The sequence below is a fragment of the Patagioenas fasciata genome, chromosome 5 (assembly GCF_037038585.1).
Source record: "Patagioenas fasciata isolate bPatFas1 chromosome 5, bPatFas1.hap1, whole genome shotgun sequence".
Lineage (NCBI taxonomy): Eukaryota > Metazoa > Chordata > Aves > Columbiformes > Columbidae > Patagioenas > Patagioenas fasciata.
The window spans coordinates 32,654,030-32,680,066 of NC_092524.1; the positions used below are offsets into that span (position 1 = coordinate 32,654,030).

The 26,037-nt window shown below is 41.4% G+C and overlaps 1 protein-coding gene across 8 annotated transcripts in view; it reads right to left on the reverse strand.

Annotated features, from left to right (window-relative positions):
• Positions 1-26,037, reverse strand: part of RGS6 (regulator of G protein signaling 6) — a 288,794-nt gene that overhangs the window by 103,749 nt on the left and 159,008 nt on the right. For 7 of the 8 annotated variants that reach the window (XM_065839141.2, XM_071809267.1, XM_071809268.1 and 4 more), the window contains one exon: positions 1,342-1,441. In XM_065839141.2, coding sequence (XP_065695213.1) covers positions 1,342-1,441 — 100 coding nt within the window. Of the gene's footprint in view, positions 1-1,341; positions 1,442-6,268; positions 6,291-26,037 lie in introns of those variants that run through there. The other variant, XM_071809270.1, reaches the window with a different exon arrangement.

Consider the following 26,037-nt stretch of genomic DNA (forward strand, 5'->3'; position numbering starts at 1 on the left):
TCAATAAAAAGGGATTAACTGGACTGAGCCTCATTTAAGTAAAAACTTCATTCCCCCATTTCCACATTCCCTGCCTATCACCAAGAACTCTGCAGATTTGTATTCCATCCCTGGAGCTTAAGTGAGACATTTTTTTCTGATACAATGATATCAAATCACACTCCTGAACCAATCAACGCAAGCTCGAACTCTGCTCAATCCAACTGTTCTCACAGTAAAGAGATTGCTGAAGTGCTGAGATGCTCCACTGCAGGGAACCCTCTTTGCAGTGACCTGACACCAGCTGCACTGCCAGCATCCCTGTTCACTAGAGGTATTTCCCCATTATTTTACAACAGTATAAAGTCTCCAAGAGCAAGAAAGGTCTTGTAGAACTGTCAGTCTTCTCTCAGTTACAGGTGAGCTGTCTACATACAGCAATGCAATCATTTGAATTTTACTGCAGCAAAGTCTCAGCCGCAGAGAAGGAAGCCCTTCACTTTTCAGAACTGAAGGAGAAACTTCCCTAAATAGACTCATCAGTATGTGTATCTGGTCTGATTCAGATGGAGACTCTGCAGGACAGAGAAAATTGTATTTACTTTGCAGAGGTAAGCAACATAATAAATAATAAGTCACAGGAGTAGCTAGGTATCTCGTAATGGACAATAGTCTATCGGTAAAAAGATGGAAAACAGTGGTTTTGTATCACCATAGTGAATACTGCTATTGAGTTAGTGAAAACAGGTACCAGAAACCCAGGTACAAATTCTCCAAGCAATTTACATCACCCTGAATAAAGTCACCATCTATCAACAGCAAAGTTAGTTGTTGCACTGAAAGACATTGTGTCTGGAAATATGGGTAGGAACTGTTTTGTACTCTGACTCCCACTTCCTGCACATCTGCATTTTTGTACATAGAGCTTTAATAAAACAGTATACGTGCATGAAAGGTATTTCACATTCCTATACTTGTCTGATAAGAGTATCTGGGTATGAGTGAGAAAACATGGTTTCAACTTTCCTTCCCGAGTTCTTCCACAAGATCTTCCTGCTGTCATAGGGAATGACTTTGCCTGGTTAGAGATATACATATATATATATATATAGTAGTCATAAAAGCTATATAACATTTTAAAATATAACTCACCCCAAAGATATACAAAAGCTTGCTTAAACTGAACTAAGAATTCTTTGTTGAATATTTCACCTCATAAAAATGACATGCAGAAAAATAAGCAGAGGAAACCATTTTTCTCTTATACTCCTTTTTTTTTCTTTTTGTGGCTTTAGAAGTGTATTTGCTTAGAGGCAGCAAGTACCATCTCATGCTCTCTTCCCTGCTAACAAGGGTCCTTACCGGTGACGACGCTGGGAATCTTGGATAGAAAGCTCTTGACAGTGCGGATGGGAACTCCACCTGTTTTGTCATCTTGCATTCTCGTAATGATGTCTTCAATCTGTCAAAAAGAAGGAGAGGCTTAGTGGTTTATGCAAAATGGTGACAGTTATGTTTATATACCCTGAGTGCTTTGGAACCCTGCTGGTAAGGATGGGCTTCACATATACCATGTGTGCTACTGCACAACCACAGACCTAGACACATGGCTACCACCTCCCAAATTTAAATCCTGAGACTAGAAATCTCGAGACAATGTAGGCCAGCTTGAAAGATGGTGGTCAGATACTGACAATCCAACTGCAATCGTTCGTTTTTTGCTGACCGGGTTGACAGAACCATGTTGTTCGGTCTGCATGTGAATTGGGTTAGACTCTATACTGCAACCAGTGCTTCCCTTCCAGCTTGCCCCATTTTCCATTTGAATCCTCGATACTGTAACCTTGGGAGGGCTTTCATTTTCCAAAGGCTCCCAGACATCACCAATAGGCTGTGGTTTGAGAAGAGCGTGAGACAGAAAAACCACAGGGTGATTCCTCTGTGCCCCCCCGCTGCAGGGTGGGCTGGTGGGACGTGTGTGGGGTTACTGTATGAAGTACACAACCCAAAGCAAAATGATTGCAGAGGAAAACTGCTTAGATTTTCACAGCCGACTTGACTTTTACTTCACAGGCACATACACAATCCATCACATACAAGGAAACATACAATCATCTTCAAAAGGCACAGCAATCGGAGGGCCTGATTACTAGGGCAAGGAGCTTAATCCTCCTCCTGTTTACTCTAAAATTGGAATGGATTTTTGCTCCTTTTGAAGCTACACCTCCTGTGTTTATTTGAAGGCAACACCAGGGAGAACAAAAAGCTGAACACAAACTTAGTGCGGAAATTTGCTATCTTCAAAACCCTTCTTCTTTCAAGTTAATAAGTTCTCAGAAGCCCAACAAAAATAAACCTGAAGCTGCTGGCTCTGTTAGCTCAAGTGGTGACTGCACAGCCCTGCCCAGGGCTGGGGACTGGGGGCCAAAGCCAATGGTGGCCAGAGAAAGAACACAGACCTTCTTGGGGAGCACAACTCTGATTTTACATGAGGATTTTCTCCTCACAGATACTACGAAACACAACCTCAGCAGAGAGATTATGTGGTTGGGAACATAGCCCATCTCTCTCTTAAAGGCAGCTTGAGAGCTCAACCAGCTCTCTTCAACTCCGGGAAGCTGGCTTCGTTTACATGTGCGAGTTTTATTTCACACACTTAACACCTACATTTCACAACAAGTTTAATTTCAAGTCTTCCTGAGGCAGCAAGACAATTCCCCTGCCAACTTCAGACCCTGAATTTGATCACTGTTTTTAACCTCAGGTAACCACTTAACTGAACTGTTCACATCTTGTTTATACATTATTTTTAAGTTAACACATGCCCTGAACAGACTCTCAGCAGGAATGAAGTCACAAATATGAAAATATCCTGAAAGATTCAGTAGATTCTAGGAGACTTTGGTACCTACAGTTGATTTGTAATAGAATAATGCTACTTTTCCCTCAACCCAAACATTATAAAAATTAATATCACCTTTTCCCCTTCACTTGAACTTTATGCAAGGTTATGTGATGATCAAAACAGCTTCTTACAGTCCAAGGATAACTGCAGGAGTAATTGCTCCTCTCAGGCTGGACAAGAAGCGTTTCACAGCACCCCATGGTGTGCAGAGGGGCCCAACAGCACTGCTCATCATGAACCCAGACCCACAAGGCTATGGCACCCTGACACCAGACCTGCTGGAGGATGGGACGGCTCACTTATCCGCAAATGGTAGACAAAGAGGGTCAGCCAGAGCAAGAATCACTTCAACATGGCAATGAAGAAGCCTCTCCATGTCCAAATAGTTACATGTCTTCCTTCGTATGCACTTGTACCTGGCATCAGAGTGAGATTTTTCCATGTGTATTACAAGGAAACTACTCTGGAACATGTTATGAGTCTTATGTCCCCAGGAACACTTAAAGGGCTTTAAAAGCCACAAACACAAGTTTTGGTAAAACTACTGTTTTCTCTTTTTCTATTTCAATGAGAAGTTCAGAATGAAAATTAGCTAAAATAATTGTTTTGATAGAGAAAAATAAACTTCTTACTCTTTTACTCACTGTAAACTAAAGGAAGACCAGACATGATTTATGTTATTACCACCCCAATTAAAGTTCCATTAAAAAAAAGCACAATATACTAGTTTTACTGAAACTATCCCATTTCAAGCAATCAAGCAGGCACCAGCGTCTCTAATGGGGCCATCAGTTTGTGTTTCAATCACAAATATAAAAGCCTATTGCTATTTTAAATCAAAGTAAACAAAACTGCTCTAGAGATAACTCCTCTTCAAAAGGCTCCTTCTTCCTCATGTCTTCCAGCCTGACCACTGGCACCTTCTGCTCTCTCTACTTCTGAGCGTTGAATGTTTCTTCTCTGCTCCCTTTCTACGCAGATGCCACATCTTCTTCCTTTTCTGCTCTCTCATCTGGTCCAGATATGACTACATACGTCATCCTCCTACAGCACACCAGCACTTGCAGTCTGCTGCCTGAGAGCCTGTGGGTTACAGCCTCTGGTTGTACATAGTCTTTCCATTCCCAACATGCTTTCCTTGTGCCCTCCAGCAAATTTCTGCACTGCTCAAAGGGGACAACATAGGCTACTCGAAGAAACATTTGATGACCATTTTATCCTGTCTTCAAGTTTTCATCAAGTCTTACATAAAATATCAAAAAACTATATTTAGCAACCTACGTCAAGTTTTTGTTCAGTCTACTATAAAAAGAACGTCTGACCCTTCGTATTTTTAATCCACCTAACATTTGCAGATATACCACCCTGGATCCAAATTCCTGCCTAGCTATGGAAATGTTTCATGAAATAAGTGATATAGTGACAAAGTGGAAAAAAGTGATTATCAGAGCTTGAAGTGTGAAGAAAAGCAAAGAGGGAACATCAAGCGTGAAGGTCACTTTCATGAAACCCTTTCATCTTAACTTTAAGAGAGTTACCTAGCCACTTCACTGTTAATAATTTTCCCTTCAGTTTCCGCATATCATTAAATATCCTTTAGGCTTCCCTATCTGGCAGACAGGGAAGAAGAGTCCTTGAATAGTTCATTTAATTAGGTTACAAAGCAGGAATGTGTAAAACTAAGCGTTCCTCATATTTATCAATCCTAAACGAGCAAGCTTCAGTGAACTAACTTCTACCCAACAAAAGTAATGGTAAGAACAGGCACTTTTTTTTCCCCGTGTTATGGAGGTCACTGCTATTTCAATCCGGTCTGATTTTCACATCAGTAAAGTAAACCGTTATTCTCCCTCCTGAGTGGATTTCTAGGTCAATATCTCCCTGAGAAAGCCAGAGCAATTTATGTATCTGCTGTCACTGTTAGCTACACACGGTAATGTATGCCTAACAAACTCCTGACTGCTTGCTGACAACTCTGCTCCCCATATTTGTCCAGAATGATTTTATTTCACATTATGTCACTTTCAATGCATTGAAAAGGGCTTTTGGCTCCGGAAGCACTTTATCAGTGGAGACAGGACTCTACAGCAGGTAGTTTATGAGACTTTACCAACACATTCTGGTACACAGAATGTGTTGAGGATTTAATGCATATGTGGGATTTGCTGGTATTCATTAGACCTTCTTTTCCACTATCAGCAATTTTGCTGGCCTAAGAAGGGTAAAGGCGTGAAGCAGAGGACATTGAATTCCTCTGTCAGAGCAGAGATGTCTATCACTGGGAGACGAGGAATCCCTTTTCTAAGGCAGGGGAAAATAAAATATTACATTTGTTGATGTGTTATAAAAAATAAGTCATAACACAACAACAAATGTAACAATCACAGCCTGGCAACTTTAGGTCAGTGCCACACAACATCCCTAGCGCTACCATTATAAGGGGGAAAACAACTCTCAACTCTGCAGTAGCTTCTGTTTCTCCCCACACCAGAAGTCACACAGGCACCCAGGTGGCATCACACCAGCACGCATGGCCTTGCTGGGCTCTGGAATCAGGGAAGTGATTGTTCTCCTGGACTTGGCATTGGTGAGGCCACACCTTGAATTCTGTGTTCAGTTTTGGGCCCCTCATCATAAGAAGAACATTGAGGTACTAGAGAGAGTGCAGAGGAGGGTGCCAAAGCTGGTGAGTGGTCTGGAGCACAAGTCTGATGAGGAGCCTGGAGCAAAGGAGGCTGAGGGGAGACCTTATCGCTGTCTACAATTACCTGAAAGGAGGTTGTAGCATGGAGGGTGTTGGTCTCCTCTGCCAAGTAGCAAGTGATAGGACCAGGGGAAATGGCCTCAAATTGTGCCAGGGCAGGTTTAGATTGGATATTAGGAAAAAAATCTTCATGGAAAGGGTTGTCAAGCATTGGAACAGGCTGGCCAGGGAAGCGGTGGAGTCACCAGCCCTGGAGGTGTTTAAAAGGCATTTAGATGAGGTTCTTATGGACGCGGTTTAGTGCTAGAGTTAGGTTATGGTTGGGGTCTCTTCCAACCAAAATGATTCCATTATTCTAAGCACTATGCTCTTAGTCCAGGCTGACCTTGGAGATCACACTCTGAAGGAAGGGCAAATAACACACAAAAAAAGAAAAACCAACAGCTCTTACCTCCCACAACCCTGTGCCTGGACACCAACAACAGCTTACTGGACCTACCCAGTTCTAGTTTAGTTGCAACTGATTACCACATAATGATGTTAAAGATCACCATGGTCCCATTTTACCAGCTCACTTTTGTGAACTAGTGAAGGAAACAGCGCCCTTTTCATATTCTAGCCTCCCACTGGACCCTGCGGGAAAGATCCTGCTGCCTATTTTTGAATATTTGGGTACGCACCAGGTTCCTGCCTGATTACTTGCAGCAGGTACTTGGCTCTTGGGGATTCCTGTCACCAGTTAACCTGTGGCTGGAGAGTCCTGAGCATCAGTCATCAACAGTAGAAGTACAGGGTTGGATGGACAGTTCTGTGCGACGCTAAACATTCTCTTAGTGCTGTCAGATGGAAGCTCTCATGAATATTGGTGGAGCTGGATGGTACATGGAGAAAAGGACCAATCTGTTGTCAGCTGGCATGATGGCAACAATTGTAAATACATTCGATCTTCTACCCTGTACTGAAATAAAAGTTTAAAATAGACTGTTTCTCACGTTGCCAACCCCTATGGGTCCCATGAATGCCTCTGACTAGCTCTGTGACACCACCAGCATGCCCAAGCCTTTGGTACCTGTTGACTCCTGCCGTGTAGCCCCACACATACACCGACAGGGAAAGTTAATTTGACAGGACCTCTGGAACTAACTTGCTTCACCAGTCGAGGCAATTTCACTCTGCTCAAACACAGAAAGACCAAAAAAAAAAAAAAAAAACCTAATGCACCTCCCTTCAGCACCCTTGAGGGAGAAAGGTCAATCTTGCCTCTGAGGCAGTGTTGGAAAGCAGCAGAGCAGTACCACCAGAGAACTGCTGAGTGACCTTCAGCAAACAGCTTCATTTGTCCCTGTTCAAGTCTCCCCTCCTGTATAATGGAGATAATATGGAATCACACAGGGGCAGTGAAATTTAATTCAAAGATGTCAGAGAAGGGCTTGGAGTGCCTCAGACAGTGGTTGCTACACAACTACAAAAGATATGCTGCCCATCTCTGACAACCTTTCACAATGCCAACAACCGCAACAAAACCAGCTTCCTACAGAACTAGCTTCTGAAGGTGAGGGTGGTAAAACACTGGCACAGGTTGCCCAGAGAGGTGGTAGATGCCCCATCCCTGGGGACATTCAAGGCCAGGCTGGACGGGGCTCTGAGCGACCTAATCTAGTTGAAGAGGTCCCTGCTCATTGCAGAGGGGCTGGACTGGATGACCTTTGAAGGTCCCTTCCCACCTAAACTATTCTATAATTCTGTGATGACGGCTGACAGCAGGGGCACTGATAGAACTTGTCCTCTTTCCAACAGAGCTTTTATCTCTGCTTATTTTTAAATGTAAGAGCTTATTTCAGATAAAGGCAGAATACACCACATAGCTCTGCCACGCTTGAGTGTGTTTCAGGGAAGAAAGAAAATAACAACTGTGTTCTTCACATCTTTATTGGAAGGGTGAAATAGAGCCAATAATGTCACCTTCAGAGTGGTAACATGTTTTAGCATTTTATTTCTCTACTGTGCATGGGAGGGTACTGGTGAAGGAATAACTACCAAGGCACTGTAAAGGGTTTAGATTGCGGGGTGACAATAAAACCCTGGCAGATGTATTGTTAACCTCCTCCCCCGGCTTTACCCCTTTTGCCCCTCCGCCTCCCCGCTTCCCACTAAGGACAGGTGATCGGGAGGGGAAGAAGGACAGAGAGAAGAGAGTTGGAAAAAATTAAAGATGTTTTACTAATGCTACTGATAAGAATAGAGAAAATAATACAAAATATACAAACCAAATCTTGAAAGTCTCAGCAACAGCAGAGCCAGCACCCAAAGTCCTGGATTGGACTCTGCAGCCAATCGGAGCTGGATTCAGTCTCTCACTAGGCCTCAGTTCGCAGGGACGACCAGCAAGGTCCTCTCATAATGTCGGCCATAAGCAGAAGGGAAAAAAGGGACAAGATCCTCGCGATCTCCCACTTTTATATGAAGTATTTCCGTGAATGGAATGTTATACACAGTTGGTCAGTTTCTTGGTCACCAGTTTCTCGTTGCCCCTCTTGCGAGATGTCCATCCGTGCTTATCAATAAGTTTGCATTCCATTGCTAGGTTTACCAAAACATGTATCTGGTTCTCCAGGAAAATGCAGCTAATATGAAGGAAGGCTTTAGCTGACAGGCAAATTCACTAAAACAGAAACTTGTTTTTAACAAAACCAGGACAGGCACTAACTGTGATTATTTGTATACTGCTACTAATATAGCTAGAGCTTCACGAAGTGAGTATCTACTCAGTAAGTCATCACGTGGAGGGATGGGTTTCACCACATAAACTAACTTATACAAAACAGTGTTTAGGGAAGAACTGTGACACTTCTTATTCACCTGCTGAGGTTCAGCACCAGGGTCTGGGGAGTACCAGGTAGGAGCATTTTATGCCTTCCATAACCCAGCTACACCATGGGCTCTGCAGAGCACCCCTGGCTCAGCCTGGGCTTCACTGTAAGACGAGAGATGGAGCTATTCCCCTCAGGCAGTATATGAACAGCTGGAAAATAGGGCTTAATATTCAGCAGAAAACCAAAGCTTAGCAAATTAATTCAGCAAACAGAGATTCTCCAAATGAGCTGAACTAATATAATTTTCTCCCTCTCCAATTTCAAGCTTTTTAGTCCATCAGCGTCAATAGTTAGAAGCAAAAGACATCAATGCATCACTGTTGCGCAAACTCAATTTTTCATTAAAAATATTTTGACAGACAACTCCTGATGAGCTCAAATCCTACCTGAGCTATAATTGCTTAAAAGTGAAGGCTATTTTGGCATGTTAGAAAGCTGTATAAAAATACTTAAAGTGAACTCTTGTTCACTTATCATACAGCTGTAATCACAGAAGCAAATGCTTGGGGCTGTGTTGCACTTTACAGCGTAACAGAAGTTTCTTGTGAACAGAGCATTTTTCCCTATGTGTTCTACAACTATGGTAAAGATGTCACATATATGCATGTGAACAGCTTGAGAAATCTTTCACAATTTAGAGCACAGCTGCTCTAATTAGAAACCTTCTCAGGCTAGCTGCAAATTAGACTAAATATTTACTTTGCTCCATAAGCAGAAGTGTTAAGCTTTTTATGACTCTAGGAAAGTATCATAAATATCCAGTGAAGACTATGTGAATTGTAAATAAGGCACTCCGATAGAAACCAAATGGCCGAAGAATTATCACTGAGGTGTGATGCAAGTCATATTTCAGTGGAAGAAATTGTACTGTTACTGCCATACAGCACGTATTGAACAGGGGAGGCTTTTGTGTGACTTCGAAACTCTGCAAGCACATACTCAAACCTATGCCCAGATACATGCATAAATGTATAGATTATTTCGGTCAGGAAAAATGTAGGGTAGAATCACCTATAAACTGTTTTGCAGTGTGCAGCCTAAATTGGAGGAACCACTTTGAGGAAAAAAGAAGTTCAGTCCCTCTGTGCCCTGAACAGTGCTGCTAAGGGAGCCACTGGTGCTGACAGCAGCTGGGCTGTTGGTATCTGTCAGGTACTGACAGCACTAAGCCTCCCAGACCATTTTACACAGGTCACCAGTCACCTAGTACTAACTACTTCTGACCATGCCAACCTCAGCAAGATTTGAACAGATGATCCTGAAGGGCTCTTCAGTGACTCTTTGCAGATAGAAGACTGAATAAAAACAAAGCAGAAGCATGGGTTGAAATATGAAGGAATAAAGTTATAATAGGAAATCTAGAGCTGCACTTATGGCAATATCTTCACCACAGTCCTCTCATGTCAATAACCAAGAGGGTCTGGGGGGGAACACGAGAGCATGTGCTTTTTTTTTGAGGAGCTTTTACTGAAGTCACTGACTTCAGGGACTGACAACATCCTGCTGCCTCACTCCAGCCAGGATCCAATGCACAAGTTGCTGTGGAAACAGTAGAGATTTTTTTCTTTTGCGTCACTGCACCTAATATAAAACTATGCAGGTCTCCAGGTTGCTCTTACAGTGATGAATGAGAAGGAATGGAACAGACGTGCCTACCACAGTCTGCATGGGGACTATCGCAGAAGGAGTAAACTTCATATGTGACGTGGCAGAGCTCCTTAGTGCGCTCGCTCCCATGCGGGCATGCACATCTTGGTCCCTTATCACCCCACCATAGTCAGGGCAGCAGGGTGAATCCCATTAACCCAACCTCCATAATGCCCAGAAGCAAAGCTGTGACCCAGCTGCCATCTAAAATAACATTGCACAAGCTGTTTGAGTTGGCATGTGCCAAAAGTAAGAGAGTTTAGTTCAACAGCTTTGATTTTGTGAGTGCTTCTTTTGGGGGTTAGCTCCCACACCCTGAATTTCACTTTGAGTTCTGGCCATCAGCTAATCATTCTCATGCAAGACAAGGTTATGCTGAAGCCTGGTTTTGTACTGGAACAACTGAAAAAGCCCCAGGAATCTTAAATCCTCCAAACAACAGTGGACTGAGTTTCCAATTTGTAATATGATTTGAGGCCAGTTTTTCAAGTTTGATTAGAAGTAGCACACAAGAGTATTAGTATTACACTAGATTACATTAAATAATCAATAATCCTAGCCTGTGGTAGTCTATGCATGACCTTGCATGAAAAAGCAGCACTGGTCTCTCTTCCATGATGCTGTATTTGACAAACACAGGACTTGCAGCAGAAGGTCGCTTTCCTCTGGAGCGTCAAATGTAAGGCACTTCCAGACAGAAAAAATGCTGAACTACCTTGGGTCACCAATATGTTCCCATACAGGAACCTGCAGCTCCCCAAATCTCGAGAAAAAATGAAGAGCTAGTTATGAACTGCACCCGCATCACTTCAAATCCACAAAGCCAAGCAGACTCCCATCTGAACCTCCCCAAAGCTGGGAATTGGACAAAATTCTTAAGGTTTACTATCCCTCCCCAGAGCTGGAAACACAGAGCTGCCACCTCCCAACTCACCTGCCTTCAACACAAGGCTGGGGAGGACAGGACTATCCAGCCACCTCCCCCAGAGCACCACTGGCACATGAAAATGAGCCTTCCCATGCAATGGCATGGAAAAGGCTGTTCATTGGTCCAGCAGAAAATAAGTGATTTTAAACAATGCTGAGCAGGTGTAAAAAGACAAGTTGTTCCTCACGAGTGACCTTTTCCCCCTTGCTACAAAATGCAGAAGCTGCTAAATAATTAATCTGAAGTGGTTTATAAAATATATTATTTATTAAAATAGAATCCAAAGACATAAATATTAAAGCAGAGAAGAAGTGGGGATGGAGTTGGTGGATGCCAAATCAGGGTTTTAGCATTGCTACCACTGTCTTTAAAAATCTGAGTAATGACGAACAGCGCATGTCACTGTGTCAGCTCAAATGCTCAGAGAGGACTGGGTTATTCTCCAGTTCTCACTCTTTTAAACCAAAACAAATTTTCTGCCCCACTAGCAGATCTTTAACTGGAAGCAAACTGTACAATTGAGGAAAAAAAAAATCTGCTGCATTCCTGACCATATTCTGCATCCAGAGCAAGAAAATTGAAAGAAAGTAACACCCATTTAAAGTGACTATGTGCTGTCTAAAACTAAAATTTGCACTTGGATTTATGTCCCATGCCTGAGGGAATATTGGTGTCTGTGCCTTTGTGAAAGGGATGAAAGGTATTTGTAGTGAAAAGAATGGTACGTGAATCATAAAGACAGGACTTTTACATTGCGGACTTCTTGAGATTCAAAAAATCACCATCAACTGCAGGCAAAATCAGATTAAACTATATAGCATGAACTTGAGAATATCATGGTTTAATAAAAAATGCAGTGTACCACCTTCTCCTATCCATTTTGCAAAGCTTCGTAAGTGCGCTCCTAACTTCTGCCACAATAATGAAGCTACTTGGGGCAAATCAGGAAATAGTTCATTAGCTACTTCAAGTATAAGACTCAAAAGTTTGGGTTTGTTGTTTCCTGCAGGAAAGATGTATCGCAGGCACTGAATCTCCACCTTTCCCTTCCCTAATGAATTGATGAGGGAAACTATCCAGCATGCCCTTTCCTTCTATTTTTGTAGCTGATGGACTCCCATGGCCTAGCTAAAATAAATTATGCAGAAACATATATATACACACACCAAATGTTTCTCTTCAAAACAACAAAAAGGTGAGGTTGCAGGAATTTTTTCTGTCTTTTTTTTTTTTAAAGCATTCCTCTGTGTATATAATACTGGGGCACATAATACAGTGTGACAGGTCATTTCATGCACCATTTAACTCTTTGCAGTGCAAAGTGCCATACCACAATAAAGATCAGATCCTGTCCTCACCCCGCAAATGTTGTGAAGTAGGTGCAGAACAAGTTCATAAATTACAGGATTCTATTCTGCTATTCACTGTCATCAAGAGGTTGTATTTTGTTTCCCTTCTTCTCCATGTGACAGTGTCACCTTGCCATTTTTACACATAAAATTAAAAAAATTACTTTAAAAAAGGCAAAGGCACAGAAAAAAACCCCAGATTTTCTACTCAGGATTTAAAAGTAAGCACTGCAAAAGGAAATGCTATTTTCAGTTGAATTTCAGAACAGAGGCAAGAAAGAGGTTTTGTGACAAGTTGTTTGAAGAATGTAGGTTTGAAATTTTTTTTTGCTTACCTCTACCAACTATGTTTTTTCTTCATATTGCTTTTTCATACATCTTTAAACACACATTACTCAAAAATTGATAGTTTTATTATCACAAAGATGTACAAGATTAGCAGTATTTGAAGCTGAAGACCTTGGTTTAGCCCATGAAAAGAGAAAGAAGAAGTGGGTATGACCGCAAGACTTTCTGTCCTAGCTCTGGGAAAGAGGTCCAGACAGAAGGCACCGATGGGCAGGGTGGGTCTGTCCATCCACACCATACCTAAGCACTCTGCAAAGCATAGATGCCATTTTTGTAGTAAGGTAATAAGGTTCGGTGATGTGAAAAAAAAATCTTTTCAGTAATTGACAAGTGCTCTGCTGCACACTCTCATGTGCTAGTGAGCAGCAGCAAAATGAAAAGGTGGAAATATAGAACTACTAGAGATAACATTTAAAATAAATCTGAGGATTAATCAAACCAGATCTCATACTGTCTGACCAAAGCTATCTTAATTTTGGAATTAATTTATTCAAATATGCTAAGTAATGCTGATAAGCCAATCTGCATAACATAGGAGTCCCAAAGCCTCTTGAACAGAGTCACTCAATTGCTTTGGCCCTTGACCTTGAGAGCTGCTATTACTAGAATAGGAAAACCCAACTCCAAACCTCACAGACCACTAAATGGAAGTCATGACTCAGAAATGCACATGATTCTCATAACACGATCATCATTACTGGATTCATTAACATTTTAAAGCACTGCACCTACTATTTATTATTCTAAAAGTGACTTGTGCTTTTCCTTTGGCAAAATCAGTTATAAGTTCTGCCACAACTCAATTATGGTCCTCAGCATGGATGAGGTTATTTACTTCAACATCGATTTTATTCAGTGGTTCCACTACTGTTAGTTCTGTCCTGTGGTAGCAATGATATTGTCAATTTATTAAGAAGAACACCTAAACAAAACAATTTTTAACAACACTGGAAAAAATAGAATTTTCCTTGTTCATATAAAAAAGAAATGTCAGATTCTTTTTCCAACAAAATTTTCCTTCTTTTGCTAATAATGAATCAAAGAACACATCACTTGCAGTAAACTCGTGGCAGTTAACAAAAATGATGTCACGTCTGCTTTTCTTTTAAATCTCAGCATCAAACTGCTGTTTGACTCAACTCTGGCATTTAGTTCCTTTTAACCTTCTATTTTATGATGCACATCGAAACCTTTCCAAAGAGTCAGAGGAGCCTCAGGTCTGCAGAACACATATGGATATTGTAGTTGAGCAGAAATGGCTACAGTTTCTGACAGACAACATTTTTAAAGAATTTTACCTCTTGACACTTATATGGGTGTTTTTTTTCATTCAGAGGGGAGGGGGGGGAAGAGTTACTTGTAGATTGAAAGTTAGAAATCCTACAGAGAAAGATGTCATTTACTTTCAGTAACTTATTGCTGCCTTCTCTACAGGGGCCTGTGTACGAGACAACCAAAGATACCGCTCACAACGCAGAATTACCCAGTAAGCGCACGGCGTGCTCTCACCTGCCCCTCCTGCCGGAAGACAACACAAAAGCCCATCTTGGGGCCTGTGATGCCAACGTGCTGTTTTATTCACTGAGAAAGGACAGGACAGAATAAAGGGAGCAGACACTGCATCCTGTGACTATAGCTGAGTGACTGTTTTAACATGTGAACATACCAAATGAGAGCAAGAGAGCTACCTCCAGAACATGAAAAAGCTACATTTACCCTTTTTTATATCACTGTCATGTGATATTTGTATTTATACACATATATAAATATATAATTTTTTTAATGCACAAAATATTGGCTTCAAAACACATATAGTAAATAATCCTTTTGCATGACACAGGTAATTTTTTCTTACTGATTTCATGTTCAATTAACAAAGTTTTCACGGTGAGAATGGAGAACATCTAGCATAGATAACAACACCATAAGCATATTAAATATTATTACACATTAACAGCTGGCTGTACAACCTGGTCTTGACTTCCACTCTACCTTACTTTCCACAGCAATGGTTTCTGCACTAATGTACTTCCATCTGCAGAATATTGTTCACATAAAAACATTAAATGCCTATACATCTCAGTTGTGTAAGTCTACAAGAACAGTTAGACAGAACATCTTTTCCACTATATTTTTAATGGCTTGATGGTGAAAGATGGAATTGTTAACTACACAACTAAGTTGCAAGAGTGGATTTTTTTTTTAATTGTCAACACAGATGGGGTATTTGGTCATAGGTCATATCTATCTAATGAACTGACACAGAGTAACACACTAAGCAGCTCACATAAACAACACAAAGTTTTAAGCATGTAAGTTACAATGCAAACCACAGACCACATTAAAACTATTTATCTTCCTCATTCCAAGACGGAACAGAAACAACTCTACACAGAGATGGGAAATACATTTTATAGTTTTAGAAGTACACCTGGCTCACTGCTTTATGATGTTTTAAATTGTTTTCCTGTCCCAATGTTTTACAAACACACTGACAGTGCTCAGATATATGACCTTGACTTTTACAGACAAAGGAGTAACATATTAGCAGGCCTGACTTGTACCTCTATGCTGTTAAATCTTACCAGTGCTCAAGTCTGATGCTAGTACTTAACAGTGAATTGTTAACAAGAGTGTGAGGGGTTTTCACTTTGCTATCTATATAAAAAAAAAATAAATCTTAACCAGCTTAGGTAATTGCTAAGGTCATTACTAAGGTCACTGAAGTACTGAAATATTCACTACTGAGGCTGATTCAAAGTCTCCCTGTTTCACAATATTTTTTCTAAGAAATTATCTCTTAAGTTTCTACTCTGTCTGACTGCAAAGCAACATAACTCTCTCTAAAACAGAATTAAAAGATACTTAAGACACTGTCCAGCAACTCATCTTGCAGTGGGTTAACATATAGCTACGGGTCTCTCTATAAATGGACAGAAAAAAAAGTATAATAATTCTTGTTGGTAAGATCAAACCTTATACAGAAAGAAATTTCCTTAGAGGTTCCTCACTTCACAAAGAATACATTTTTACCCATAAATTCTACCTTAAAATGAAACTATGTAGTTCTGCAGCAGTGCAGTTTTTACTATGTAAGTAAAAAAAACACAAAACAGCAACAAAACAACACAAAAACCAAGGTATTTTCTCCTTCATATACCCCCCTCCTTGGTAGTCTCCTGTGTTCCTCGTCCACCCTGGTTTGCTCGTCTACCCAGCCACTAGCTCCCTCCCTCATTCGTGCAGGTTGTCTGAGGATTTAAGCACGTGCAACTCTAAAGGGATAAGTGCTCTATGCAGTGAGATACGGTGCCACATTTAAGTCTTACTGTTTTCATCTTTCGCCACAACAGAACCAGACAAGTAGCTCAGCAACCTTTGATCTGAATCATTTCCTAGCACAGTAACCATAAGCCCTTTTAGATCGACAGTCAAGCATGCCAAAGGTTGGTGCAAAAGTAATTGTGGTTTTGGACTGTGACTCTTAAATCATTACATCTAGGTTCAAACACATCTTTATTAATCAAAATAGAAACCATCACAATCACATTTTTGCCATTGGGAAATAAGTTTGTTTATTCCTGGGATTCAACGAACTCTTGCAAAGCATTTTCTGCATCTTGATGGTTGTGGAATCACTTTCCCTGCAAAAAGTTGTCAAGATGCTTGAAGAAGTGGTAGTCGGTTGGTGAGAGGTCAGGTGAATATGGAGGATGAGGTTAAACTTTATAGCCCATTTTGTTCAACTTTTGAAGTGTAGGTTGTGCGATGTGTGGTCAGGCATTGTCGTGGAGAAGAATTGGGCCCTTTCTGTTGACCAATGCCAGCTGCAGGCCTTGCAGTTTTTGATGCATCTCATCAATTTGCTGAGCATCCTTCTCAGATGGAATGGTTTTGCCGGGACTCAGAAAGCTGTAGTGGATTAGACCAGCAGCAGACCACCAAACAGTGATCAGGATGTTTCTTTGATGCAAGTTTGGCTTTGGGAAGTGCTTTGGAGGTTCTTCTTGGGCCAGCCACGGAGCTGGTCATCACCAGTTACCATGTGCAATCCACTTTTTGTCACATGTCACAATCTGATCGGGAAATGGTTCATGGTTATTGGATAGAATAAGATGGCACTTCAAAACGATGATTTTTTTGATTTTTGGTCAGCTCATGAGGCACCCACTTACTGAGCTTTTTCACCTTTCCAATTTGCTTCAAAAACAGAACAACTCTAGAATGGTTGACACTGAGTTCTTCGGCAACTTCTTGTGTAGTTGTAAGAGGATCAGCTTTGATGATTGATCTATTGGTCGCTGTCACCTTCCAATGCCCAGCCACTACGCTCCTGATCTTCAAGGCTCTCATCTCCTTTGTGGAACTTCTTGAACCACCACTGCGCTATATGTTCATTAGCAGGTCCTGGGCAAAATGTATTGCTGATGTTGTGAGTTGTCTCCACTGCTTTACAACCCATTTTTGAACTCGAATAAGAAAATCGCTCAAATTTGCTTTTTGTCTAACATCATTTCCACAGTCTAAAATAAACAGCAAGTAATAAGTGCATAGCAAAACTAAAAACAAACAAAACCCAAAAAGCAAGAAAAGTGCAGTAAAATTATGTATAACATAACCACATTTATTTAAGAATGTATTCCAATATCAAACAACAAATTTCATTAATGCAAACAGTGCTGCAGTGGATGATGGACTGCTAATGCTCAGGTTGAGGATGGTGCTATGACAATAAATGGTAGACAAAAACCTTTCTGTAGAACCAAAGGTGTGGCACTTGACCACCAGTTCCAAGGCAAGAGAGGAGTCTCAGGCTGCCTGTGGCCATGACTGTGCAGCAGAAAGCAAAAAATGCAGCTGGGCTGTGAACTTGGTGTTGCCATAAAAACTGACTGCTTATTAGGTTTGGGAAGCTTATGATGCTACTGGTGTCTATTAGCAGAGGAGGTTGGCCTTAGTGTTTGTCCCTTGCACTAGTTAAACACCATAATCAGATGTTTGCAGTTAAAATATCCTAATGATAGACTTCTGGTGATCTTTGGCTTTTAACCTGCTAGTAGAGAGCAGATGAAGATGTTTAAGCTAAAACCTAGCTTTGGTGAACATTTTTCATTGTGACCACCACTTGAAACTAAAAATTTATTCATATTTTTCAGATAGTTTGAGTAACAAGATTTGCAGTAAGCTCCTGTAACTATTCAAAACAATTCAGTAGCCCTTATTTTGCCACATGCTTTCTACAATGTAAAAGGGGTTTCTTGTTCTGATGTGACGCCACTTTTTCTGTAAGACTTGGAAAGACCAAATGTGGAGCCTTGTGTTAATGTGTGGATACTGCAACCTGTATAAAGCTAAGAATACTTATTTAAAATAAACCGCTTCTCTACAGATAGATGCATGTAATTCTCACCTGTGTGAAGACACCTGGATAATGAAAAATACATGCATGTGCGCAAGTGTACACAGCAAAAAAACAAAGAAACAAACAACTTAAAATATGAGTGTGAGCTAACTGCAATACTCTTTAGACTCAGCCATGCTGAATGTTGTGTCTATTCACAGTTCCACAACCAGGACTGAATGCAGAGGATATACAGCGAACTCCTTCTCTTTACAATTTTTAATACAGAGCATTCCTTTAAAAGTGACATTTTATGTCCTTTATGTATGTGACTAAATGAGAAACTTAAGAAACCTCTGAAATAAGTGGTACTGACAGATTTTTCTCTACTTATGTTACCATTGGTCAAACAAGAGTGAGTGAGCAGGGTTTGGTGCTTGATGCTAACAACTTAAAAAAAAAACCCAAACAAACTGGTGAAAATCAACAGGAATTAGACATTTAACTCCTATCTAACACATGTTACGATGCCAGTTGTCTCAAGTGCATGGGCAGGAACCATAAGACAGCACAAATCTGTTACTTAAACAGGGTGGGGGGGGGCAGTGGTGGAACACTCTTATACCTGCAGTCAACTCAGCAAGACATCGCTTTGCATTTCTTAACCAGCAAACCAGTAAGACATTAAAAAGAAAATTGGTAACAACTGAATAACCAGATAAAGAGAAAGAAAAAGATTCTCTACAAGTCCTCTTCAGTTTCTGTGCCAGTGCCAAGTGGTCCCTATTAGCACTAGGAAGCGTGCATGAAAAGAAACAAGACCTGACAGCCCGGAGATCAGCAGCTCGGGCTCCATGCTGGTCTCTGCACCTGCTTTGGCTCAGCGGTGCACAAGGGCTCTGCAGGAGCAGGGGGGACAGGCTGGTGGAAGCCCATCAATAATATATGTCAGAACAGCCAGAGCAGAGAAGACGGGCACTGCATGCTGCACGGTGATTTCAAAGCTGGCATTCTTGAGAGCTCTCAAGGCCATTTCTGTGAGCATGGCCACCCTGTATTTACTGGTGTCTTCCAGCACATAAACGAGCTGCTGCAAGGGGATTACTCTAGACTGTGTCCCAGATCCAAGCAGTGCTCCAACTCGCAGAGATATGGGACAGTCTCTTTCTGAAATTCAACACCAATTTTCCCCTCTCACCTTCAGTACTCAATTTCATATGCAAGGAGGTCTGACTGCATTCTCACATTCAACACCGTTATCAGAATTTGGCTCCTGATATGTAGGCTACTAACAGGTTTGCAGATCAGGCAACTAACACTGCAAAAGCTTTCCAAAAAGCAAACAATCTACAGCTCTCTTTTCTCTGCTGCTCATAGACTTTATGCAGATATATGATTCACCACCAGCTTCCACATATCATTTGTCTGGTGATTTCTCTTGATATCCTGCATCCTGATGCATCATTCCACGGAGTCCGTAACAGCCTTTCTGATTTTCCAGGGATTGAGAATTAGCACATTTGAACATATCTGTGTGCAATTTTGTAGCATACAGTCACAGTATTGTCAGTCTCTGAAGTTCAAGCGTTCCCGAGGGTTTAATGCTAATTTTCCAAGTAGTATTTGCCATTTTCCATTCCATCCATATGAGATTTCTGTCCTTCCCACTACCCTGTTGCCAGCAACAAATGACAGGCCACAAGCATTTTGCCTTTGTTTCCAGATGTACCAAGAGAGTAGTTTGGATCCTCTTAGTTCAGTACATGCAGCCCCTCCTCATAAGTTCCCTAGGCTTCAGGGAAGGTTACTTCCCACCTTTCTGCATCTTTATCTTTGAGTGCCTCTGTCTCCTCATCTACTTTGTCAATCTATTCCCCACCATGCATTTGTTCCTCTGAACATATGAGAACTTGCCACTTACCAGTCCCAAGCTTGGAGGGCTCTCTGCAGGGTATCACACACGGACAGGAAGGAGAGTGCTTCAAAAACTCAGCTACTCAAGCCTTGCTGCCTATATATTTGACTCGCCCTCTGAGATTCAGTTTGCACAACTTTTAAACCTGCTGGCCCGCATTTGGTGAAATGGGGAGATATTAGACCCAGTTACAATTCTACAAGTTTTACCAAAACAAGTGATTACATATTAGAGACCAAGTTCCTCTCTCATCTCAGTACAACAGCGGCAGGAATTGCTGCAGTGAGCACTCAACACCTGTTTGCATTGAAACAACCTCCACACAACTGAGACCTCATGTATGACCCATCTATATGGAAAGAGCTCCTGCTAAAACTTGCAGTCAACTCAGACATGCAACCCAGTTCAAGACCAGCAACAGTTACGTGCCTCCATCCCAATGCAGGGCTATTTGTTCTTGCCCCTGCATTGGGCTATGCTGCCCTCTCTCTGAGGTGCCAACACAACCAGTGATGAATCAGGACATAGAAAAAACGCTACCTGGTTTAGTGCACAAAGTTGGAAGGCAAATACTTCTAAACATACCAAGTTGGGGGTGGGCAGGAGAGAGCAAATTTCTTGAAGAGAAAACCAGTTTAGAGTTCATTATTTAAAACATATCTCGTTACCTGTGAAGAAAGTCACAGGAAGCTTGACCTTAATTTCAGACATTAGTGAAAGTTATGCTGTTTTAAGTAAGAATGATAAATGTTTTTAAATGTTCTTAAATCAATCATAGAAAAAGAAAACTACTGTCATCTTGATAGGTAAGTACCACTGGGTATCACCAAGTTAATTAATGTTAGCTTATCTTTAAGCACATTGTACTAGAAACTTCAAGCAATGTTTGTAGTTTTACTGAATATCTACTGAAGTAGGAATAACCATTCACATAGTAAAAATACAGGTGTACCCTCCCCCTGCCTGTTTTCCATGCCATTGTTTCATATGGCAGGCTTGAGAACAAGTCACATTGAATTTTTCACATCTCCAAATAAATTCAATAGAAGCTAAGGCTCCTCCTTGTCTTTAGAAGTTAAACTGTGCAGTTATCATCTAGTATCTTTCAGTGGTTCTCTTTCTAATTCTGTTCGAGTTTTCATGTTCATGCAAGTTTCAATAGGAATTTGGTAATTAAGTTTTTCTTTACAAAATACTATAAAATATTTTAAGAAATTATTCCCTTATTATTTAAAAAATAACTTTTAATGATGAGTCTCAGATTTTCTGTATCTTTGTACGTTTACAGCTGAAAAGTGTAATAATGCACACGACTGGTGTTGCATGCGTAGTTTGTTCACTCCTCCCAGCTGTGTTCCTACATACGTTGACATCATGTATATAGCAAACTGCAGAACACTTACGTATCAATTTATTGGTAACATACTGACAAACTCTTAAGTAGATACTTAGCGTATGTTGAGTATTATCCAGCCGAACATAACAGTTTAAAGGACCTATGATGAGTAGGAGACATGCAAAGCCACTGAACTAGACTGGTTGTCAATGCCACCAGCTACACTTTGGCTGATAAAAGTCTTTGAGCCAATGACTATTGCTATATGCTCTGCACAAGGAAATACAGATATCAATTGTCCATAAGTAGTATTACTCTGATTTGTTTTTGGTTTTTTCATTACTACAGCCTTCCCCAGATCTTCCACGTTATTTAAACTATTTTAATGACATTTTTACTAATTTAAAAATGCTACGTGTTACCTGGTGCATTTGCCTCACCTGAATGATGCTAAGGGCAACTCTCTGCATGCCCCAGTTGCTGAGCTCAAAACAAACAAGTCTTTCAGCAATGTACACACAGAGATTTGCTGCTGTATAGCAGAAAATATAAAAAAGCAGAAATGTCAAAAAAAGCCTCTTTTTAGATCAAGTCCTCTGTTTTGTTCCTTTAGGAACTGAAAACTAAGCTAGCATTAAATATCCTTCTCTCCCCTGGTTTGATGTCCCAGTAAGACACCTGGGCAGCAGCTGCAGACATAGGGACAGATGAGCAGTGTGCTGCCCAGGGGGGAACACGAAAGGAGACCCTGCTTCACAGGACTCTGGGCCAATATTGTTAAAAGCCCTTTCCTGCAGTTTATTCAGCCAACCAGCCTCCGTGGCTGAGGTAAGGCAGGGAAAGAGCCACAGCTCCTCTGTCAGCCCTCTCCCAGGGCCTGTTCTGCCCTCCCAAGCAGGGCAAATGAGGCTGCCCAAGCAGCATCTGGACTTGAGACGCTGTCTCTTAAAACATGCTGGTGAGGGATCATTCTTATGCCCCATTTTCTTGTACTGCATCAGGTCACAATCTGGACTCTTAAATGAGTAGCAGCCCTTCTGCAAGTTTTCTTTTTCTCAATAAGGATATCGTGGAATTGTAAAAATGTATCACTTAGATGTTTTTCTCTTTTTAAACAAACAGAAATGGAGGAAGAGTTGATGTTCTGTCTTTTCAGCTGCATCTGTCTGCACAAGTTTTAAAATAACTTGTGACTAACACAAGTCAGAATGCTATTTCATACAAATTTCTGCTCTTACATTGTACTAAATCACATGTTTGAATTAGGCCTGTCATCACTAAAGCATAAGCAAGCTACAAATACAAAAGCAACTGCTATTACTATTAGCACTGGGAGTCAAAAACTTTGACCAGGGACTTTTTAATTGCAACTGATGTGAAACTTGGACTTTTTTCTCTAATTATCTGAATGAGAAATGAGCATAAAACTGCATTTTGGGAGGAGAGTTGCATCTGTACCTGTTGCCAACTAGGAAAATAGTAGTCAACTATCCTCACAGCTGATGAGGAGTTACAGAAAAGCAAACCCCAAGTACACAGAGAACCCCACTGTCTTAGGCACAAAGTGCAGACACAGGTGAGGAAATTTAACCCACTGTTTGTTTCAAGTCACAGACAGCAACTGGAGATGAAGAGGAGAAATGCTTGCTCATCTTTCTGTGGATTTTAAAAGTGCTTTACTAACACAATTAAAACTGAATGCCTAAATATCACTTGAATAAACAAGTAAAAGCTGGAGCAGGCCCTGGGCTCTCAATGTCCCCACTCCTCCTTTGCCCCAGCCAGCCTCGAGGAGGTGGACAGGCCACCACCACTCCAGCAGCTCTCCAAGACTGGTGGCTTTGCCAGTGAGCATTCCTGGCCTCTTCACAAAAAAAACACCACACAGGCTTCTGGGTAAGGGCAAGGCAGCCCCCAGTTATTGTCACAGGCAAACTAGGGGTCTAGGGACAGCCTATGCTGCCTCCTCATCCCTGTTCAAATCTGCTGCATGGCTTAAAATGTGGACAAATCAAGTTAGACTCACTCATGCCTGTAGGACAGCTAATTGAAATGGATGCAGCACAGATATAGCAAGTAAAATGGCTTTCACCTAGCCAAGCAAAGTATCTTTAATTAGAAACACACCTTCATGAGAGTCTTTAAAAGGAAAAATCAACTTGCATGTAACTTGAAGGCTTTTTACCTTACTTAATTAGTAGCAACTGTCCTAGCTAATGAAAACTAAATACCTTCTTCACATGCTGTTACTTGGGAGGTCATGAGGTGCAGCTGCACACACGGTCAGGCTTTTGCAAGAGCACTCTGGAGCCAGAAACAGTGAGGAAACCTGGAGTTCACCAAGTTCACCTAATGATACTACCACTGCAGTAGATTTTTGCAGGGTGCCTGGCCAAACCCTCTGCAATTCTCTCCGGAGGACTTAGCTCACCACAGCTCCTTTGACAGGCTCTTCCAAGAGACAAAATGGCATTTCTCACACAAGAAGCATTCCAGCTGAAAGAAGGAGCTTGCTCTACACAGAACACCATGCCTCAAAGGGCAAACTGTTGCATTCCCTTGCCCTGTCTCTATCCCACCATACCAAGCAGCAACTCGGCATATCCAAGCTCCTGAACTTCCCTGAGCAGAGAGGGACTTTCACAGACAGTGTGAGGTTGCTAATACACACAGGTCTTGAAATCAGGCTCATAATAGTCCTAAGTCCCTTCAGAAATGACAGTGGGCACAACATCATGCTGCACGGATTGTAAAATCACAGGAGTATTGTAGAGGGTGCTTAAGCTCACGCTTGCTGAATGAACCATTGCAGCAACTTAGCATATTAGTGCATCCACCTCTGCGTGTGACAGGAATTGCAAATTCCCACCAGCAAAGCCTGCAGAAGCAAATCTATGCTTACACTACAGTTCACACTTTGTCCTAGTGCAAACCCCATTTCAGAATAGCTTTAACATATTATGCTGTGCAGGGGTGTGGTTAAGGCTTAGAACGCACGTTCTTTCCAGTCTCTTGTACGGAAGGCAACATTCAGAGTAAGAATATCTGAACCCACCCTAGTGAGCTTTCCCTCAAGCTCACCCCTAGCACCCTCACCCTGTCATAGCCTGCAGTAAACGCTTAGAAACACAGGCATTTTTGTTTTACATACCTTCTGTTCCTCCTCTAGGTCTGATCTCCAGCAGTGCACTGGTAAGTGCTTCTGAGGAGGGTACCAGTTTAGCTATCTTCTTTTCAAGCTGTTAACCACCTGCAACAGGTATGGCTGGTAGTATGTCTCTTATCGTGCAGGTGACTTTGGAAACACCACCCTGCAAGCAGTGAGTCATGGCAGTAAGTTAACTTTGGTTCCTAAGTGCCATGAAACTCAAATTTTGTAACTTGAAAGCCTCAGACAGCTGGGTAGATCAACGTAGAACAACTGTGCCTGCAGTGTGGGACCTTTCACCTCACTTCTCCCTCAGGAGAAAGCCCACCAGATGAGTGTAGGCTCACAAACCCCCAAACCATGGCACATTTCTAGGATCTTCTTGTCTCATGGATGGCACATCCCTTCTGCAGTGACTGGAAAAACAAATGTCTCACTGCTCTCGGTGCCTCAGCCTAACTTCAGAGCCTCCAGCCACTTGAACTTCCTTTGAGCTACTTCAGCAATTTTCTCTCAAATACAAGTCTTTTAGTTGAGAGACAATCTGTCCAGATAATCAAAAAAGCCTGCACCAGCAAAAAAGAAATCAAGCATTTCACTTAGAGACTCCATTTCAGAGCATTTGCTTGTTTTCTTTAGCTGCCTGTTTCCTTGGCCCAAAGGGGATGTACATACCACCTTTGGCAAATGTCTGGCAGCGTTGCAGCATCTGACTGTTTTCAGAAGCAACTGATTACAGCAAGACTGCAACATGCTGGTCACATCACTTCTCTGACAGCCCAGATGATGAAAAACATCCTGTATTTTGTTCTTGTTACACTTTTGTTTCCCCTTGTTTTTATTTTCATCACTACTACTGCATACCTGTCAGCTTCTTCCCACTCAAACCAGATATTTTTACTTTAAGTACACATTTACAATAGTGAGAGCATAGGATGCAATTAAACACACATATGTATTATATTACCCTGGACACTCTTGTTTTTTTATTCAACACCTAGATAACAGGCATTTCCTCATTCAAAGCAGCATCTGAAAACTTCGTATTTATTTTAAACGAGACTTAAAACTATTTAAATGTACAACAAAACATCAAAAGCTATCAGACTGTGATCAATTTGAGAATAGTGTGCATCTAAACTGCTTAAAAGCCTAATGGAAAATTGTAGAGTTAAAAAAGTACCTTTTAAGTGCAACACACATTTCCACTAAAATATTGACAATTTTAAAAGTTCATCCTCTTGTGGCAGCAATGACCTAAGAAAGCAAGTTCACTGAACCTGTTACTACTGGCAGTATTCACCACACCAGAGCAAAGCAAAGAAAATCAAGCTCTCATTCTCTGCTGGAATTTCACCTGGTGTTTCTACATGAGACCTGGAAAGCAAAAGCCAGCCCATCCTTTCACTGACAGATGAAAGCCAGCTGGGTCTACAAGGATTCCTCTTGCCCTACAGTTACAGCAACTGAACCACGAGTACATATCAGGGATTTATCAAATTTTCAGAAGAGCACAAGACAAAAGTCACACTTAATTTACTCTGTAAACAGCACCTTTGCCTAC